The 22,090-nt window shown below is 44.4% G+C and overlaps 1 protein-coding gene across 2 annotated transcripts in view; it reads left to right on the top strand.

The window, feature by feature from the left end:
• The window catches only part of LOC138676054 (V-type proton ATPase subunit S1-like), a 224,218-nt gene that overhangs the window by 78,583 nt on the left and 123,545 nt on the right, over nt 1-22,090 (top strand). For both annotated transcript variants that reach the window (XM_069764898.1, XM_069764897.1), the window contains one exon: nt 10,527-10,650. In XM_069764898.1, coding sequence (XP_069620999.1) covers nt 10,527-10,650 — 124 coding nt within the window. The remainder of the gene's footprint in view (nt 1-10,526; nt 10,651-22,090) is intronic.

The following is a 22,090-nucleotide window of genomic DNA, read 5'->3' as shown; positions in this document are numbered from 1 at the left end:
TTATAACGGCTGGAGGGGGTGACAGTGGCCCTTTAAGAAATGGGGTATGTGAACTTTTGATCAGGGTCATTTGGATGTTTTGGATTGCCATTATGATTTAAAAAGAGAAAACACAATAATTTGATAATAAATGGCTTCACTCAACCACTAACCATGAGTTGAGAAAAAGTTTTGGTGTTATTCAAATTCTCTGAAAAATGGCCAAGAAAGCAAACATTCTGCCGAGGTGTGTAAACTTTTGAGCACAACTGTATAAGCCAAAACCAGGAGTGGGTGATTCGTAATACTGAAGTGGTGAGGGTGTTTCTATTATACTTTTCCTCTGATTTTTCCTGGACCTGCAAAAGATAAGAAACCACTGCAATACAGAATGTGATAGGAAAGTAATAATAATAATCTTTATTTATATAGCGCCAACATATTCTGCAGGCCTTTACAGCTTAACAGTTTCAAACACAACAGTCATAAGTAACAACGTTAATAATACAATAATTAAAGCACAATAAGATGACCCTGCCCGTGAGAGCTTACAATCTACAATGAGGGGGAAAATACAAAGTACAGGTGTGTATTTACAATGATGTATTTACAATGATGACCCAGCCATCTTCAGAGAGTGGGGGATAGATGGAGATAGTGAATGGGCTACACACAAACAAAATAACTGATTAGGAAACATGATAGGCCGCTCTGAACAAATGTGTTTTGAGGGAGCGCCTAAAACTATGCAAATTGTGCATGGTCATAATATCTCCGGGTAGAGCATTCCAGGGGATTGGCGCAGCATGGGAGAAGTCTTGGAGTCGGGAATGGGAGGTACGGATTAGTGCAGAGGTTAGTCAAAAGTCATTTGCAGAGCGCAGAGGTCGGTTAGGCCGATAGATAGAAATGAGGGAGGAGATGTAAGGGGGTGCCGCACTTCAGATAGAGAGCGGACATGATTTTGGAGACTGCGGAGAGACAGTCACTGGTGTTCTGTACTACAGCGGGAGTAAGGTCAGGGGATGATGTGTATAGTTGTGTGTCATCGGCGTAAAGATGGTACTGAAAGCCAAATCTGCTGATGGTCTGTCCAATTGGGGCCGTGTAGAGAGAGAAGAGAAGGGGGCCAAAGACTGAGCCCTGAGGTACCCCAACAGTGAGAGGAAGAGGAGACGAAGTGGAGCCAGAGAACAGAACACTGAAGGAGCGGTCAGAAAGATAGGAGGAGAATCAGGAGAGAGCAGTGTCCCTAATGCCTAGTGACTGGAGCCTAAAGAGTAGGAGAGGGTGGTCAACAGTGTCGAAAGCTGCAGAAAGATCGAGAAGAATGAGCCGAGAGTGGTCACAGTTATATTTTGCTGTCAGGTCGTTGGTCACTTTGATGAGTGCAGTTTCTGTCGAGTGTAGGGGGCAGAAGCCGGACTGTGAAGGGTCTAGGAGGGAGTGAATAAAGAGATAACGGGTAAGGCGGGAGTAGACTAGGCGCTCCAAGAGTTTAGAGATGAAGGGGAGGTTGGAGACCGGTCTGTAGTTATTTGTGCAGGATGGGTCGAGGGTGGGTTTCTTTAGTAATGGAGTAATGATAGAGTGCTTGAAGGAGGACGGGAAAATGACTGAGAGTAAGAGATTAAAGATTGTAGTTAGGTGAGTAGTGACGACTGGAGAGAAAGACTGGAGGAGATGAGAGGGAATGGGGTCGGTAGTGCAAAGTAGACATCACATCCAGACCCTCACTTTCATCAAGTATCCTGGATATCAATGCCTATCTGGTGCCATGCAAAAAAGGGATAGGAGTGGCCATTGAGGAAGATTATAATGTAAAAACCTACAATACACAAACAAGGGTTTTTGTTTGGCTAACTGCTTATGTGATTTCTTTGACACAGTGTCACTAAACATGTCAGGCGCAAGCTTATCTCCGGGATCAAAATCGGACATGCTGGATTGATATTTCCCCGAAAATAAAACATCCAGGGCTCCCATGCACAGTAAACACATCTGTATTGGTGGGTTTGGCTGACGTTATTCTAATGTATAGAGGGGTTTAAGTCTCAGCATAGCTGGTGCAATGATATCACTAGATTGCACATGGTGTGTGGAGCCTAAGTCTACGTGCTACATCAACTGGAGTAGTGCACTGAAGGGAATGGGGTTTGGTGAGTAGTTTAATGTATTTGTTTAATTGTCAGTCATTAGCTGATGGCAAACTGTGATAGCAATCATACTGTGTGGAGGCTGTGGTGACATCATGCAGAGTGTAAAGAGCACTTGAGGGAATCATATCGTGTGTGAGTGGCAGTAGGGTCATTGTACTGTGTGGGTGGCTGTTTGGTCATCATACTGTATGTAGCAGGTATAAGAGTATAAGAGCAAAGATGCATCATACTGTGGGGGCTGCTGTGGGGCCATTATACTGTGTGTGTGGGGGGCTGTTGGGTCCATCATACTGTGTGGTGCTTGTGGAGACACTATATTGTGTGTGGCCAGCTGTGTGGGCATCATATTGTGTGGTGGTATCATACAGTGTGTCGGGGACTGTGAGGGCATCATACTCTGGGGGCTGTGACAGCCATAATATTATATCTGGGAAGCTGTGGGTTCCTTGCTAATGTGTGTAAGGTCCATCATAATGTGAGCCTGTGGGGTCCATCATATTCTGTGTTGAGGTTAGCGGAGTCCATCATACTATGTGGAAGCTGTGGGAGAATAAAGCTGTGTTTGAGGAGTGGTGAGGGCATTATTATCACGGTTTTACCGCAACAGAAAGGATCCAGAAGACCACAATGTTTGATTCCTCCTACTCCTGCACTAATTAGAAGCACTTCACCTTTATATTAAATGGTGTAAATTTCTTTTAACAGTGCAGGGATTAATCTGCTCAATTGAAAGCTCCTGGAAGCTTTCCCGCATTAAGGCCCAGCTGTTGACTTTTAGCCACTCCCATCTAGTATATAATCTGGGCCCTGGCTATCACTCATTGTCAGACATAGCTGATGCTGCATAGCTGGAGGATGTTGGTGGTTATTGGAGAAGGCGTTTGATGGATTCATCTGTGACTTTTGCTAGATTTTGAGTGTGTCATAATTCCCTTTCTTCTTCTACTTTGGTTTAACCCCAACCTTCACTTCCTGGTGTTTACCTATGTTGCTCATGTGTGTATATTTATGTGATTGGTACTTTCCTTTATCCCTGTTCGTATTACCTTGTTAGTCTGGTGTATTACAGTACACTACTTTTCCCCTCTTCCCTGGGTGGGAAGGGTACAGACTGAGGGCGGATTCAGGAGCTAAGGCAAGGTACATGGCCCTGGCATCTTCACCATCAGAAGAAATCCGGGGAACAAAGCGAACTAGGGCACTTCTAGCGTTAGGGACAGGGAAGGAGTCCCTGGTTCTGGGACATTCGACAACAGAGTCATGACAATTATACTATGTGTTGGGGTCTGTGGAAACATAGTGCTTTGTATGTGAAGTTGATGTGAATCATACTGTGGTGAGCTGTGGGGATATCATGCTTTGTGGGGTTGGGGAGCTTTGGAGGTATTATATTGTGTTTGAGGGTTTATGGAACACCATACAGTGTGTGGAGGGTTGTGAGGACATTAGACTGTGTATAAACAGAATTAAGCAACTGAATTGCAAACCACTAACATAATAGTTGCACCATCATCCCAAATCACACTTTGTATTATTAGCTGTCACCTTTATTTGCTGAAAAATGCAGAATTGAATGTTCAGCTGCATAGTAATGTTCAAGACCAAATTAATTAACCTTCCTTTTAGAATGAAAATAATGAATGCATAGTTTAACATATTGCGTGCTGTGATAAAAAATACAGTTATAGTAAATGTGCTATTAAATTATCTATTCCTGGTTAAAGGTTTTTTTTAACTTCTTTTACTAACTATTCCTAGGATAGTTTATCAATAGTGATGAGCGAGTGTACTCGTTGCTCGGGTTTTCCTGAACATGCTCGGGTGGTCTCCGAGTATTTGTGACTGCTCGGAGATTTAGTTTTTATTGACTCAGCTGCATGATTTACAGCTGCTAGCCAGCCTGAGTACATGTGGGGGTTGCCTGGTTGCTAGGGAATTCCCACATGTAATCAAGCAGTCTAATAGCCACAAAACTAAATCTCCGAGCAGTCGCAAATACTCGGAGACCACCCGAACGTGCTCAGGAAAACCCGAGCAGCGAGTACACTCACTCATCACTAGTTATTAATATTAAATCGCGGGGGTGCAACACCTAGCACACTTAGGCGGTTTCACATTTGCGGTTGTTTCCGGAGCGTTTCTGACGCATACATCCGCATGCATCTTGATTTAATATCTTTTACATTGTGGACGCAGGTACAGGTGTTTGCATGCATTCGCCTGCGTTTGCTTATGCATGCGTCGTTTCGCGTTATGTGGCGGGGAGCAGCTAACACACCATGTTGTTTTTTTTGAGGCATCAAATTTCCACCACTATACGCATGGGGACGCTGGCGGAAAGAGTGCGTCAAAACAACGCATTACAGTCTATGGGAATGCATAGGAACGCAAGGACATGTGTTCGCTTGTGTTTGCGTACTCATGCGTTTTCTGAGTAAACAAGAAATCCCATGAGTCACGCCCATTTGGCATGGTTGGTATCATGGAAATGCTCCTGTAAAATCTTTTTCTTATGGAACACATGTGCATAAAAAACACAAACGCATGCAAAAACGCATGCAAACGCAGCGCTTTTTCCAACATGCGTAAGCTGATAAAAAAATGCTGCATTAGCATGCGTTTGCATGCGTTTTTGCATGTGTTTGCGGTTGAGGAAGATACGCTGCAGACTCAACCATGACTCAACTAGCCTTACTGATCAGCTGTTTCCTGTGCTGGCGGTGGCCATTTGTGATCACTAGCGGAGCTACTATAAAGTGCCATTGTAACTGTCTGTTTTAGCATTGTTATATTTATATCTAATAAAATTTATATATGTTTTATGGGTTCCTATGACTGCTAGTTTTTGTTGTTGGATACTTGTATTGTGCAGTTGGCCCTGATTCGGTCTGTATATACACACATTTTGCATTTGACAACAGTCCTCGGATAATTTAATTTCTCTATATGTAAAATGTGTGCTACAACTGTGTTATCTTATAAAGTGCCCGTGGCCAGGTACTGAACATTTTCACAAAAACCTAAGCATGATCTTTATACTGTACGGAGATTTGTGGCTGATGCAAAGCACATACTGGTTCATGCAGATAAAGGCATAATGAGGAAGGTTACTGACAGACAAATCCATCAAATTAAGAGAGCAGCTGCTTAATTACCATTATAAAGCAGCAAACAGGTATTTGAAGCTGCTGATGCCTATGGAGTACCACGAACATCAAGGTGCAGGATCCTCCAGAGACTTGCAGTTGAGCATAAACCTACTACTCGGCCAACCAAAAACAGTGCTCACAAACAGAAATGATAGCAGTGGACCAAGACATACATGTAGACTAATTTTAAAACAGTCTTGTTTATTGATGAATGCTGTGCAACACTGGATGGTCCAGCTGGATGGAGTAGTGCAGAGATATCAAACTCGATTACACAATGGGCCAACCTTGATATTTACTTTTAAAAAGTCTACAATTGAGCACATTACTCCTTATCATCAAATAAAATGATGAACCTTTTTATATTTTAAAAAACTTTTGCTTAAACATTGAATCTGGAACAAGCGAAACTTAAAGGGAATCTGTCTGGTTTGTGCTACCTCATCAAAAATCAGCATAATATAGGGTCAGAGACCCTAATTCCAGCTATGTATTAGTTACTGGGCTACTTGATATAATTTAGAAAAAAACCGTTTTATCTGCATGCCCATCTAGCAATTCTCTGAATGTTGAGCTCTTTATAACCCCATCCACACCATTGATTTAGAACTTTCTACCCATCTACAGTGTACTCAGAAAGCTGCCAATCAATGGTGGGGGCAGAGCTCATGAATATGCTTGACTACCTGGCAGCAGGGTCACTAGTCCTCTAATGATTTTATTGAAACTACACCAGCCAGTCCAGTAGTGACTCATCACTGGAATCAGGGTCTCTGTCTCTACTTATTTTATATTATTTGGTTACAGCTTTGTTTACTCTCCAAACAAGACAAACAAGTCTGCCCTTTACATTTACATACATACAGATATTCTGCTTTAAACTTTTCCAGAAAGCTTGTTTTCCATGTTTTGTTTGTCCAGTTTTTGGGAAGGGAGGGTGGCCTGATGTGACTGGTAGCACAAGGTCACTTATGAATGTCAACAGTGGAGGGGGCGCTTGGGGGTCCTGGTTGACGTGCCAATGCACCAGCAAATCATTCTGAGATTTGTAATATTCAGTAAATATTGGTGTGCACAGAACTGAAACAATATTTGGAGTGTCAAGATCGTAGGGAGTAAAGAAAAAGGGTAAGATCTCAACACATAGCGAAAGGATAATAATGAAGAAAAAAAAAGATAGAGAATACATGAAATAGAGTAATAAAATAACTCATGGCATGATCCAAAAAGATTACCCTTCTTTAGCAGGCCAATAAAACTTAGCATTTATTATAATAGTTATTATATGGAGTAATGAATTAAAATGACAATTCTAATTAGGCACATATAGATTAGATGATTTAATATATATGTATAATCTAATCTACTAATGGCCAATTTAGATTGCCAATTTAATCCACTACCCCATGAAGTGATCATTTCTAGTGTGGCTGTGCCCCTTTAGACTTTTTTGGATTAGACAAGATACCATTCCCAGGTCATTCCTCTCCATTTGTGGTATTCAAAACTGTATTAAACCATGGCATAAGCGCACTGGCTCAATAGCAAACCTGTCCCCAGCTTGTGGAGGAGAAAGAGGGCAAAAGACGCTATGCACGCTGAGATGTATGGAAGAGTGTAAGGGAGAGATGTAGGGAGAAGAGGAGGAAACATCCGCGTCAGGTGAATGACGGTCAGGAAGTGCGTTATAGCTTGGCGCATTACTTTGGGGCAGGTTGTAAAAAGCCTTGTATTACCAGGGAGGATGCCGGACTGGAAACAAAGGATTTCTAGTATTAGCAGTACTGCACAGTCTACCGCCAGGCCAGCTCCAGTCAACATTTGGTATTTTCTTGTGGGCCAAATATAATTACACTGTGGATCAGTTTGGCCCGTGGGCCTGAGTTTCACATGTATGGAGTAGTGGATGGTTGCCATGTCCCAACACGGCTTCGATATTAGCAATGAGGTGGTGAGTTCATGTTTTGGGCCGGAATCATAGGGAGAGATGAACTTGGCCCCTTTAGGGTCTAGAGTTTCTGACTGACCACTTTCTTCCATGGTACAAAAAGAAGAACAGTGCCATCTTCATGAATGGCACCAATGTGGCCCCCATCCTTCCCTGACCTCATACCTATTGAGAACCTTTAGAGTATCCTCAAGCAAAAGACATATGAGGGTGGGAGGCAATTCTGCAAAGAAATTAAAGCATAAACTCTCCAAAAAGTCACAAGTTCAATGGATGCAAGAAATGTGAAGGTGATATCAAAGAAGGGGTCCTATGTTAACATATAACTTGGCTTGTTAAAAAAGTTTTTGATTGAAACAGCTTTTGACTCAGTAAATGTGACCTCTTAATGCTACAAATTCAACAAATGACCATTGTCAGTTTTTAAAACCTATAAAATGTTTGGTAACTCTGCTGTGCATAATAATTTGAAATGGTGCATTTTGGTTTTTTTAAGTTTTGGAAAAAAATACTGCTATCATTGAGATGCTTGTCCAATAAAATTAGATTTATACTCTAACGGTTGATGCTTTGAATATTATACTGACTCATTTGCATCGACCATTTAGAAAAATTAGAAAAAGATAGCATTTGCATAATAATTTGGAATGTGGTATATAATGGGAATGTGCTCTATCCATGAGGCCTAAGGGTCTATATGATAGAATGGTCCTGTCTATGGCAATAGTTCACCTCATGCAGGGCCAACGCTCCATTCTGACAAGGCTGTTTAGAGGCCTGTTCTCGTGATTGGAGGGGTCCCCAGTGGTTGCAGCCCTTACAAATCTGAGAGTTATAAATATATAAAAATATTTTAGATAATGCCAGTAACACAGCTTTGGTAATTTTCCTATTTTTTTCTTGCCCTAAAATCCCATGATTTTCCATAGAGTTACCAACTTATCATAGAAACATCAAAATTTTTCACCCTAGCCCTCTAATTTTGTTAAGTAGCAATTAACATTACACAGTGAATAAGATAGTTTGCCAAACCATACTTACCTTACAAAGCTCCCAGGGAGGTCATTTAACTGAATAATTATATCTGAAAGACTTGAAGGAATATAAAGAGTTAAGAAGAAAATTGTTTGAGTATACCGTAATTACTGCTAATACTGTGCCGGCTACGCCTGTAGCCATATGTTAATGTAAGAATTCATTAGAGAATGCCTCTGTCTTATTAACCTTACTGTTCATTCCCAGCTGCACAGTACAGGTCCTGGTAGACCATTGAAATGTGAAGAAATGTTGTCGAAATGCCAATTTTTCATTTGTTGTGACAAGAAAGTATTATTTATGTAATAACGGCCATTGTAATAACACTTGTATAAGTTAGCATGTTCAGATAGCGCCCAATGGAAATTGCATTATAACTATTCATTCTGACTGATACTGCTGTCTCAGGGATTGGGATGCTGCATTTACTATGCTGTTCAAAGGGGCTGATTTAGCAGTGGTGCAACCCGGGCCCCCCCCCGAGGTTGGGGGAGGGCCCACTTTTACCTCCAAAACAGATGGAATTGTGCATTATGATGAGCTGTTGGACTGCAAAGGGCCCTTATATTGTTCTGACACAGGGGCCCTTGTCTGTCTGTGTTCGCTGCTGACCGCCGAGCTACAACTATTTCTATACTCTAATATATTAGAACCAAGAAAAAAAGGCTCATGAAGTGTATATAAAACAATTAATAAAGTTTATTTCGAATACATATCCATAAAATGATGTAAACAGTATATAATGGATGCCTCAACAAACGACTAACAACCAACAGCAGAATAACACACTGATTCACATACAGGTATATACAGGTATATACCATGATAAGTATCATAAATCATAATTGTATGGTAACCACCAAAACCATTGCTCATATACAATCTACTATAGATACAAGTGCTATTTATGGTACACCCCAATAACAATCAATCCATGGTGATTACCATCAATACATGTAGTATGCTACCGGGGGCGCCCCCGGAAGAAGAATAAGTGAAACGCGCATCGGGGTGCATTGACACTTCACACAAGTATTAGTATGTGACTCCATGCACTTTATATTTTCAAAATAGAGTAGCACCATGCACATAGACACTTTAGCATGCTTCATGTATTGATGGTAATCACCATGGATTGATTGTTATTAGGGTGCACCATAAATAGCACTTGTATCTATAGTAGATTGGATTTGAGCAATGGTTTTAGTGGTTACCATATGATTATGATACTTATCATGGTATATACCTGTGTGTGAATCAGTGTGTTATTCTGCTGTTGGTTGTTAGTCGTTTGTTGAGGCATCCATTATATACTGTTTACATCATTTTATGGATATGTATTCGAAATAAACTTTATTAATTGTTTTATATGCACTAAATCCTAAATCCTGATGAAACACTGACCAAAAATGCTAAAGACCATGTGTACATGTTCAGTATTTGGTGAGTTTTTTACCTCAGTATTGGTAAGCCAAAACCAGGAGTGGCTTCAAAACGCAGACCAAGTGAATTTGACTTACAAATGCTGATTTACACTAAGGCCACGTTCACACTTTCAATATTTGGTCAGTATTGTATATCACTATTTGTAAGCTAAAATATGAAGTGGAGCAATCAGAGGAAAAGTATAATAGAAACACGTCACCACTTCTGTATTTATCACCCACTCCTAGCTTTGGCTTACAGATACTGGGCTAAAATAGTGACCAAATACCCAACATGTTAGGGTAGGTGCACATAGTGAGTAAACGCTGAGGGTTGCATGTTGCGTACTTGTGTAGCGTCCAACCTGCAGCGTCCAGATGTTTCAGCATAGTTGCGGGGATTTCATGAAATCCCATGCCCACTATGCTTGCACAGACGCCCGTGGCTTACCTGCAGAGATGGACATGCAGCGCATCTTTCCAGAATGCAGCATGTCTATTTCTCTTGCGGAGACGCGAGCCTCCGCAAGATAAATTGCACTCCTACAATGTATTGGATGCGGTGATTTCGTACGGTTCAGTGATCACATGCAGAATCACCTGAGTTCAATAGCCGGCAGCGCTTTGGACGAGGCGGACATGTGCTGCGTCCAAGGCGCAAATACTGATAGTGATACAGAATAGTGACATGTCAATAAGGCAGATGTCAGAGTACAAACCTGTGCACAGAAAACAAATATATGAATTTTATGGACATAAAATATGACGGGTCATTTCAAAAGTTGTTTTTTCAATTCTGTTAATATTTGACACAAGAATTTTCTAATTTCAGCTCTACATGGGGTACGACACCATCCATTAATGCCGGCCATATAACTTCAAGCCATGAATTCTATCAGTTATTGCAACAAGATGATAGAAAATGCAGTTTCCTTGTCATGTTTCTCCAAGACACTGTAAGTAACTTCAATAAAGAAGCAGTCAATGTGGACATAGTCATACACTCAGTTTGTCATGCTGATGCTTTGTGGAAGTATTCTTCAACCTTTACAGCATAAGTGTAAGAAAACCACGCCACTCAGCAAACTGATATAATAAGGATACATTTATTGGAAAGTATATGGGAAGGCCATATGAGATCTAATGATAAAAAGGTTTTTCAGGATTAACATAAATTTCTGCTGTCAGTGTAGATGTATGTGCAGATTTCTGAATCTTAACAGTGTGCAATGTTGTCACTGCCAGGATTCCCCTGTATTAGTGTCATGCTGTCACTGTTCGTAGTCACCTTGCAGCTCCAAATGGTTGCCACTGTAAGCAAGTGACTGAATGCAACACAGAAGGCACAAGGCAGGAACAGTCAATGAACGGTTTGATTATTTACAATACAGAATTAATTTACAGTAGTTAGGGGATAGTTAATTATATCAAACAGTGCAAAACAGCAATAAACCATACAACAATACAATTATAATAATGGGGAAAGTCTCTCCAGAATTATACTAATGTTCTTTATACAACTGTGGTACATCCGTTCCTGGGAGCTACCAAGTTAGCTGTTCCTGCAACAATGGCCCTAGCATGGGTCACCGGGTATTCCCGCTAATTTGCAAGTCCTCCTGACAAAGGTTATCAAAGAACATTGAACCTCCTGTTCACCAACTGGCCCACTCTCCACCTGTTGTCCTAACCCAGGCTAACCCCTGAACAGCACATTATGGCTGGAAGTGATGGCCCTGTTCATTTGTGCCATTGTTCTGTAACCACAAGTGTTCTCCTCTGGTCGATGTCTCCTTGCAGATCTTTGGTGCTTGACCATCGGTAGGTATCTCCTAAGCCTGGAGCAGAAAGGGCTGGGTCAAAATTCTCGATGCGCATTGTCTGGCTTTGGGGACTTGACCGGCATGGGGCAAAGGTTCAAGCCTTGACTGCGCAGCCTGGACTCTGGATCTTGATCGGCGTGGTCATGTCTAGAGTTGAGCGACCTTGACCTTTTTAGAGTCGAGCCGGGTTTCGCGAAACCCGACTATCTCAAAAGTCGGGTCGAGTGAAATCGGCCGATTATGGCGAAAAGTCGGGATCGACCGAAACACGAAACCCAATGCAAGTCAATGGGACAGCATAGTCGGCAGTGAGTGGGGGCCAGGAAAACACCTAGAGTGCCCATTTTAATGTCAAAACCATCCATTCTTCTTAATGAAGCTTGTCAAGCGTAATTTACCTTATAATAATTGGAAGGCATTTGAAATTGGGGGTCATTTGGCTAAAGTTGTGTGGGGTAGGGCTGGTTCAAGTAATTAGTGGGCCCAGGAAATCTGGACCACGTCACGGCAGTGGAGCAGGGAGAGGTAAGTATTTCAACTTTGCAAGTGCTGTGATCCTGAGCAAGCAGGGGGGGCCCACTTGTTGGCATTGGCACTGGCACAGGGCCCCTCAAAGTACAGCGGTGTGTTTGCATGGCGGGGGCGCCTCCCACCGGCAGCAACACTTTTGCGTACTATGAGAGGCCCTGTGCCAGTGACGTCGCCAACTAGTATTCCTCCCCCCACCTGATGAAGGAACCTGCACTTTCATCTGCACCTTCCTCTTTGTCCCCGTGTAAGGTGGTATGGTATGCGGGAAGAGCAACCTGACTTTCAGCAGGGTCACAATGTTGTTGTGTAGCATGCACGGGGAATGTTGCGTTATGGGTCAATGTACCAGCAGACTCATCTATCACTGGCTGGGCAATGGGCACGATGAAGTGGAAACACAGATATAGGCCCAAAGAATAAAGTGGGCTAAATGCAGTTCAAAATTGGTAACACAGGAATAACCAGGGGGCATTGCAGTGGAGGACAACTGGAATGAGAGGCTGACACAGAGAGTAGGGCCAAATCAGTAAGTAGTCGAAATGCAGTTCAAAATTGGCAACCGTAGTAAACAGGCGGCACAGCTTTGTTCAGTGGAGGAGAACAGCAAGGAGTGGCAGACACCGATAGTAGGCCCCAACCCAACTAGTAGGCCAAATGCAGTCTAACATTAACAACTACTTAACGAGAGCCTGAAAATGGAATTTCAGGACAGGAAACCAGGAGAACAGCAAGGAGTGGCAGACACCGATAGTAGGCCCCAAACCAACTAGTACGCCAAATGCAGTTGTTCCATTTAACCACAATTTAATGAGAGCCTGAAGATAGAAGCTCAGGAAAGGCAACCTGGGGAACACCTTGGAGTGTAACACACCATCTCTCTCCACCCCATACCCATTTTGTAGGCCTAATGCAGTGTACTTTTCTACAACTACTAAACGAGAGTCGGAAGACCGAAGCAATGGCAAGGAAACCTGGGAAACACCTTGGAGTGTAACACACCATCTCTCTACACCCCATACCCAATTTGAAGGCCTAATGCAGCGTAGTTTCCAACAACTACTAAACGAGAGCCGGAAGATCGAAGCTCAGGAAAGGCAACCTGGGGAACACCTTGGAGTGTAACAAACCCTCTCTCTACACCCCATACCCAATTTGTAGGCCTAATGCAGCGTAGTTTCCAACAACTACTAAACGAGAGCATGAAGATCGAAGCTCAGGAAAGGCAACCTGGGGAACACCTTGGAGTGTAACACAACGTCTCTCTACACCCCATACCCAATTTGAAGGCCTAATGCAGTGTAGTTTCCAAGAACTACTAAACGAGAGCCGGAAGATCGAAGCTCAGGAAAGGCAACCTGGGGAACACCTTGGAGTGTAACACACCCTCTCTCTACACCCCATACCCAATTTGAAGGCCTAATGCAGCGTAGTTTCCAACAACTACTAAACGAGAGCCGGAAGATCGAAGCTCAGGAAAGGCAACCTGGGGAACACCTTGGAGTGTAACACACCCTCTCTCTACACCCCATACCCAATTTGAAGGCCTAATGCAGTGTAGTTTCCAAGAACTACTAAACGAGAGCCGGAAGATCGAAGCTCAGGAAAGACAACCTGGGGAACACCTTAAAGTGTAACACAACGTCTCTCTACACCACGGAAGGGCTGATTCTTAGGAAGGAAGGCTGTTGGAAATAAGCATTGCGCGTCCGAGGGTGATTATATTCTTATTAGGTATATACTCACCCTCGGACGCGCCCTGCTTCTTTATTTGGAATGAATGTTTATTTGCAATGTGGTGTTGACTTTCTCTATTATTTTGGTAATTAATGATTTTATTATTTTCATTGTTTTGCATCTTCTCGGCAATAATATAAAGAAGACGCGACAGGACAACACTCGGTGGATGCCATATCTGTATTTTCAATTTAAAAAACCTTTCAGTTAAATACTTGCAGGATAAAGTAATTGTAGCTGGTGGCCATTTTTAGTACTGTACCAGATTTTAGTTGTGTGTTTGTTTTTAATGTTAAAATGTCTGCATTTGATATCTCACCAGTATTTTCTTTTTTATAAGCAAAATACTTTTTTTTTTATTTTATGATGTTGGTTCAAGGGGTACACGGGCAGCAGTAGACAGGTCAGTGGAGGCCTAGTGGAAGGAGGGACCGCAGACAGGCTTCGAAGCCCTAACATAATAAATTGGGCTGCCTGTAGGCAATTTAAAATTGGTTCCAGGGGAACACGGGCAGCAGTAGACAGGTAAGTGGAGGCCTAGTGGAAGGAGGGACCGCAGACAGGCTTCGAAGGCCTAACATAATAAAATGGGCTGGCTGTAGGCAATTTAAAATTGGTTCCAGGGGAACACGGGCAGCAGTAGACAGGTCAGTGGAGGCCTAGTGGAAGGAGGGACCGCAGACAGGCTTCGAAGCCCTAACATAATAAATTGGGCTGCCTGTAGGCAATTTAAAATTGGTTCCAGGGGAACACGGGCAGCAGTAGACAGGTAAGTGGAGGCCTAGTGGAAGGAGGGACCGCAGACAGGCTTCGAAGGCCTAACATAATAAAATGGGCTGGCTGTAGGCAATTTAAAATTGGTTCCAGGGGAACACGGGCAGCAGTAGACAGGTCAGTGGAGGCCTAGTGGAAGGAGGGACCGCAGACAGGCTTCGAAGGCCTAACGTAATAAAATGGGCTGGCTGTAGGCAATTTACAATTGGTTCCATGGGAACACGGGCAGCAGTAGACAGGTCAGTGGAGGCCTAGTGGAAGGAGTGACGGCAGACAGGCATCAAAGGCCTAACATCATAACATTGGGCTGTTGGCAATTTAAAATTGGTTCCAGGGGTACACGGGCAACAGTGGTCTGGTCAGTGGAAGTCTAGTGGAAGGAGTGACGGCAGACAGGCATCAAAGGCCTAACATAATAACATTTGGCTGTTGGCAATTTAAAATTGGTTCCAGGGGTACACGGGCAACAGTGGTCTGGTCAGTGGAAGTCTAGTGGAAGGAGTGACGGCAGACAGGCTAAGAAGGCCTAACATAACAAAATTGGGCTGGCTGTAGGCAAGTTTAAATTGGTTCCAGGGGAACACGGCCAGCAGTGGCCTGGTCAGTGTAGTAGTTGTAGAAAGAACGGACCGCAGACAGGCTTCGAAGGCCTAACATAACAAAAATGTCAAAACAATGGTATTGTCAGTGCCAGGCATTGAAGGATGTCAGCGCATAGACTAAACATTGGTGAAGCTGTGAGAGATAATTTTGCTAGTGGTAGAGCACTGTTTGAGCTGGGGGGGGGAACTGTCTTGTGGCCGGCGGTACAGGCCCAGGGCCCCTCATATTACAATGGTGTGTCTGACGTTGGGTGCGCACCACCACCACCAGAGACACTTTATTGTACTATGAGGGACCCAGTGGCAGTGCCGTCGACCAAAAGCGGGCACACCCACCTCTTCAGACAAACAGCACTCTCACGGGTGCTGGCGCAAAGTGGCGATACCACGGCCCCGTGTGGGGAGTTTGGCCATTTTGTTAGGAGTAAACATGTCGTATGCTGGACAATCAGGTGCAGAAAATTACGAGATTGGAAAAGTCATTCAGAAGAGTCCACAGGCAAGACCTTTTCATAGGAAAGTTAGGTGTCAGCCGGGCAAGGTGGGGCAAAAGATTTCGAAATCCAGTTGTGGTTCATTTTAATGAAGGTTAGATCATCTACATTTTGGGTAGCCAGACGAGTCCTTTTTTCAGTTAGTATTGAACCTGCAGCACTGAATACTCTTTCTGATAGGACACTAGCTGCCGGGCAAGCAAGCTCCTGCAATGCATATTCTGCCAATTCTGGCCAGGTGTCTAATTTGGATGCCCAGTAATCAAATGGGAATGACGGTTGAGGGAGAACGTCGATAAGGGATGAAAAATAGTTTGTAACCATACTGGACAAATGTTGTCTCCTGTCACTTTGAATTGATGCTGCAGTACCTGTCCTGTCTGCGGTCATAGCAAAATCACTCCACAACCTGGTCAGAAAACCCCTCTGGCCAACGCCACTTCTGATTTCTGCCCCTCTAACACCTCTGGTCTGCTGGTCCCTGGAGCTCGTGTGAGAACGATCACGGGCGCTGTGTGCAGGGAATGCCAGAAGCAAACGGTCAACAAGAGTTGATTGTTTTGTTGCTAATATTAGTTCCAAGTTCTCATGTGGCATAATATTTTGCAATTTGCCTTTATAGCGAGGATCAAGGAGGCAGGCCAACCAGTAATCGTCATCGTTCATCATTTTTGTAATGCGTGTGTCCCTTTTGAGGATACGCAAGGCATAATCCGCCATGTGGGCCAAAGTTCCAGTTGTCAAATCTGCGGTTGTGCTTGGTTGAGGGGCAGTTGCAGGCAAATCTACGTCACTTGTGTCCCTCAAAAAACCAGAACCCGCCCTTGCCACGCCACCAATTTCCAATGACCCCGGGAAAGCTTCCTCATTAAAAATATACTCATCCCCATCATCCTCCTCATCCTCCACCTCCTCTTCGCCCGCTACCTCGTCCTGTACACTGCCCTGACCAGACAATGGCTGACTGTCATCAAGGCTTTCCTCTTCCTCTGGTGCAGACGCCTGAGCCTTTTTGTGCGTCAAACTTTGCATCAGCAGACACATTAGGGGGATGCTCATGCTTATTATGGCGTTGTCTGCACTAACCAGCCGTGTGCATTCCTCAAAACACTGAAGGACTTGACACATGTCTTGAATCTTCGACCACTGCACACCTGACAACTCCATGTCTGCCATCCTACTGCCTGCCCGTGTATGTGTATCCTCCCACAAAAACATAACAGCCCGCCTCTGTTCGCACAGTCTCTGAAGCATGTGCAGTGTTGAGTTCCACCTTGTAACAACGTCTATGATTAGGCGATGCTGGGGAAGGTTCAAAGAACGCTGATAGGTCTGCATACGGCTGGAGTGTACAGGCGAACGGCGGATATGTGCGCAAAGTCCACGCACTTTGAGGAGCAGGTCGGATAACCCCGGATAACTTTTCAGGAAGCACTGCACCACCAGGTTTAAGGTGTGAGCCAGGCAAGGAATGTGTTTCAGTTGGGAAAGGGAGATGGCAGCCATGAAATTCCTTCCGTTATCACTCACTACCTTGCCTGCCTCAAGATCTACAGTGCCCAGCCACGACTGCGTTTCTTGCTGCAAGAACTCGGACAGAACTTCTGCGGTGTGTCTGTTGTCGCCCAAACACTTCATAGCCAATACAGCCTGCTGACGTTTGCCAGTAGCTGCCCCATAATGGGAGACCTGGTGTGCAACAGTGGCAGCTGCGGATGGAGTGGTTGTGCGACTGCGGTCTGTGGACGAGCTCTCGCTTCTGCAGGAGGACAAGGAGGAGGAGGAGGAGGAGGGGGTGCGAACGGCTACAGCCAACTGTTTCCTAGACCGTGGGCTAGGCAGAACTGTCCCAAACTTGCTGTCCCCTGTGGACCCTGAATCCACCACATTTACCCAGTGTGCCGTGATGGACACGTAACGTCCCTGGCCATGCCTACTGGTCCATGCATCTGTTGTCAGGTGCACCTTTGTGCTCACAGATTGCCTGAGTGCATGGACGATGCGCTCTTTAACATGCTGGTGGAGGGCTGGGATGGCTTTTCTGGAAAAAAAGTGTCGACTGGGTAGCTCGTAGCGTGGTACAGCGTAGTCCATCAGGTCTTTGAAAGCTTCGCTTTCAACTAACCGGTAGGGCATCATCTCTAACGAGATTAGTCTAGCTATGTGGGCGTTCAAACCCTGTGTACGCGGATGCGAGGCTAAGTACTTCCTTTTTCTAACCATAGTCTCATGTAGGGTGAGCTGGACTGGAGAGCTGGAGATCGTGGAACTAGCGGGGGTGCCGGTGGACATGGCAGACTGAGAGACGGTGGGAGATGGTATTGTTGCCGCCGGTGCCCTAGATGCAGTGTTTCCTACTACGAAACTGGAGATTCCCTGACCCTGACTGCTTTGGCCTGGCAAAGAAACCTGCACAGATACTGCAGGTGGTGCAGAAAATGGTGGCCCTACACTGCCGGAAGGGATGTTGCGTTGATGAGTAGCTTCATTGGCCGAGGGTGCTACAACCTTAAGGGACGTTTGGTAGTTAGTCCAAGCTTGCAAATGCATGGTGGTTAAATGTCTATGCATGCAACTTGTATTGAGACTTTTCAGATTCTGCCCTCTGCTTAAGGTAGTTGAACATTTTTGACAGATTACTTTGTGCTGATCAATTGGATGTTGTTTAAAAAAATGCCAGACTGCACTTTTTCTAGCATCGGATACCTTTTCAGGCATTGCAGACTGAGCTTTAACCGGATGGCCACGCTGTCCTCCAACAGGTTTTGACTTTGCCACGCGTTTTGGCCAAGATACGGGCCCGGCAGATGGAACCTGTTGCGATGTTGATGCCTGCTGCGGCCCCTCCTCCTCCGCTTCAGAACTGCTGCCGCCTGCACCCTGTTCCCCCAATGGCTGCCAATCGGGGTCAAGAACTGGGTCATCTATTACCTCTTCTTGTAGCTCGTGTGCAACTTCGTCTGTGTCACCGTGTCGGTCGGTGGTATAGCGTTCGTGATGGGGCAACATAGTCTCATCAGGGTCTGATTCTTGATCAGCACCCTGCGAGGGCAATGTTGTGGTCTGAGTCAAAGGACCAGCATAGTAGTCTGGCTGTGGCTGTGCATCAGTGCACTCCATGTCAGATTCAACTTGTAATGGGCATGGACTGTTAACTGCTTCACTTTCTAAGCCAGGGACGGTATGTGTAAAGAGCTCCATGGAGTAACCCGTTGTGTCGCCTGCTGCATTCTTCTCTGTTGTTGTTTTTGCTGAAGAGGACAAGGAAGCGACTTGTCCCTGACCGTGAACATCCACTAACGACGCGCTGCTTTTACTTTTACCAGTTTCACGAGAGGAGGCAAAAGAGCTAGAGGCTGAGTCAGCAAGATAAGCCAAAACTTGCTCTTGATGCTCCGGCTTTAAAAGCGGTTTTCCTACTCCCAGAAAAGGGAGGGTTCGAGGCCTTGTGTAGCCAGACGACGAACCTGGCTCCACAGCTCCAGACTTTGGTGCAATATTTTTTTTCCCACGACCACCTGATGCTCCACCACTACCACTACCCTCATTACCAGCTGACAATGAACGCCCCCGGCCACGACCTCTTCCACCAGACTTCCTCATTGTTTTAAAAACGTTACCAAACGAACGGTATTTGTTGCTGTCACACAACTTACACGGTGAGCTATAACTTCATTATGATTTAGCTACCCCTTTACAGGTGGGTGAGACCACAACGAAAATCAGCCACAATGTTACACACTCTGTTGTTGTTGGCAACAAATGAGATGGCACACACGCAGGACTGTCACTGAAGCGCAAATGTAAATATTTATCTCCCACTGATTTGTGTTTGTTTTTTTTAAAAGGGAGACTTCAGAAAAAAAAAAAATTAAAAAAAAATTATTTTTTACAGAAGAATTTATAAAACAAATAAAATGAAATGATTGTTTCAGGGAGAATTTAGGAAAAAAAAAAAAAAAAAGGCTTTGTAGGGCCCACTGAGTGAGAGAGGACGCACACAGGAGTCAGGAGTGGCACACAAGCCCAGAGGCCAATATTAATCTCCCACCGATTGATTTAGTTATTTTTTTTGGTAGATTTTGGAACCCAAATCAAGCAAAAAAATTAATAGGCTTTCTATGGCCCACAATTGGGGAGAGAGAGAGAGATGGCACACCCAGGAGTCAAGACTGGCACACAAGCAGAAGGGGCAATATGAATCTCCCACAGATTTTTTTTTTTTTTTCAGGGAGACTTTAGAGAAAAAAAAATACAAAAAAAATGATTTTTTTCAGGAATAATTTAGAAACCAAAGAAAATAAAATGATTTTTTCAGGGAGAATTTAGAAAACAAATAAAACAAAAAATAGGCTTTCTAGGGCCCACTGAGTGACAGATGACGCACACAGGAGTCAGGAGTGGCAGACAAGCCCAAAGGCCAATATTAATCTCCCACTGATTGATTGATTGATTGATTTTTTCAGGTAGAATTATGAACCCAAATCAACCAAAAAAATAAATAGGCTTTCTATGGCCCACTATTTGTGAGAGAGATGGCACGCTCAGGACTGGCACACAAGCCCAAAGGCCAATATTAATCTCCCACTGATTGATTTAGTGATTTTTTTTGGTAGATTTTGGAACCCAAATCAAGCAAAAAAATAAATAGGCTTTCTATGGCCCACTATTTGTGAGAGAGATGGCACGCTCAGGACTGGCACACAAGCCCAGAGGCCAATATTAATCTCCCACTTTTTTTTTTTTTCCAGGGAAAATTTATAAACCCAATAAAATAATAAAAAAATAGGCTTTCTATGGCCCACTATCTGAGAGAGAGAGAGATGGCACGCTTAGGACTGGCACACAAGCCCAAAGGCCAATATTAATCTCCCACTGATTGATTTATTGATTTTTTCAGGTAGAATTTAGAACCCAAATCAAGCAAAAAAATTAATAGGCTTTCTATGGCCCACTGAGTGAGAGATGGCACACACAGGAGTAAGGAGTGGCACACAAGCCCTGAGGCCAATATTTTTCTCCCACTGATTGATGTTGTGATTTTTTCTGGTAGATTTTGGAACCCAAATCAAGCAAAAAAATAAATAGGCTTTCTATGGCCCACTGAGTGAGAGATGACACAGACAGAGATGGCACTCTAGCAGAAATGTCAATCTTAATCTCCCACAAAAAAAAAAAAGGAACTGTCCTTCAATTACTATCTCCCTGCAGTAATCTCAGCCAGGTATGGCAGGCAGCAATAAGGAGTGGACTGATGCACAAATTAAATAAAAAGTGTGGACAAACAAACAAGATAGCTGTGCAGAAAGGAAGGAACAAGAGGATTTGTGCTTTGAAAAAAGCAGTTGGTTTGCACAGCGGCGTACACACAGCAATGCAGCTATCAGGGAGCCTTCTAGGGCAGCCCAATGAGCTACAGCGCTGAGGAAAAAAAAAAAAAAGGAGCTTCCACTGTCCCTGCACACCGAAGGTGGTGTTGGGCAGTGGAAATCGCTACAGCACAAGCGGTTTTGTGGTTAATGGACCCTGCCTAACGCTATCCCTGCTTCTGACGAAGCGGCAGCAACCTCTCCTTAAGCTCAGATCAGCAGCAGTAACATGGCGGTCGGCGGGAACTCCCCTTTATAGCCCCTGTGACGCCGCAGACAGCAAGCCAATCACTGCAATGCCCTTCTCTAAGATGGTGGGGACCAGGACCTATGTCATCACGCTGCCCACACTCTGCGTTTACCTTCATTGGCTGAGAAATGGCGCTTTTCGCGTCATTGAAACGCGACTTTGGCGCGAAAGTCGCGTACCGCATGGCCGACCACGCACAGGGGTCGGATCGGGTTTCATGAAACTCGACTTCGCCAAAAGTCGGCGACTTTTGAAAATGTTCGACCCGTTTCGCTCAACCCTAGTCATGTCTCTTGGTCTCACTGGGCTTCGACTGGGCCTTTGGCAGTGACCACCACCTTGGTGGTGCACGCTTTCTCCTGCAGCCTGCCACACTGGCTTCAGCGTTGTCTCTGGTCCACGTCTGCACCACTCCTCTTCTTGGCGGCAAATTCCCCCTGCGTTTTGGGGCGCAGGGCTTTTATACACAGGAACTCTGTCATGCAAGGCACCTGACTAGATCCCATAAAAGAACTGCCTCCCTCTGCAATTCTGGTGCCAGTTGGTTCCTCCTGGTTTCATCCAGTCAGCAGATGGCAGTCATTCTTCACTAATGTAACACAATGCAGGTACCATCGCTTCCTCTTACACCACAAAGAGGCTTGGTGCAAGCTAGTCCGTTTTCCAAAGTCCAGGGGCTGCCCTGGCCTTTACCTTTTCACTCCTATATAGGGATCTGGACTTAAATAGGGGTCCCTGGCCAAGGGCCACAGAGTCAGCTGCTGTTAAGAAAGATAGTTAGGTAGCCGAGTCAGATCCAGGAGATCAAGTCAGGAACAG

This window comes from Ranitomeya imitator, chromosome 4 (genome assembly GCF_032444005.1).
Source record: "Ranitomeya imitator isolate aRanImi1 chromosome 4, aRanImi1.pri, whole genome shotgun sequence".
NCBI lineage: Eukaryota > Metazoa > Chordata > Amphibia > Anura > Dendrobatidae > Ranitomeya > Ranitomeya imitator.
Note: the sequence above shows the minus strand (reverse complement) of the source record. Positions and strands in the feature narration are given on the sequence as shown.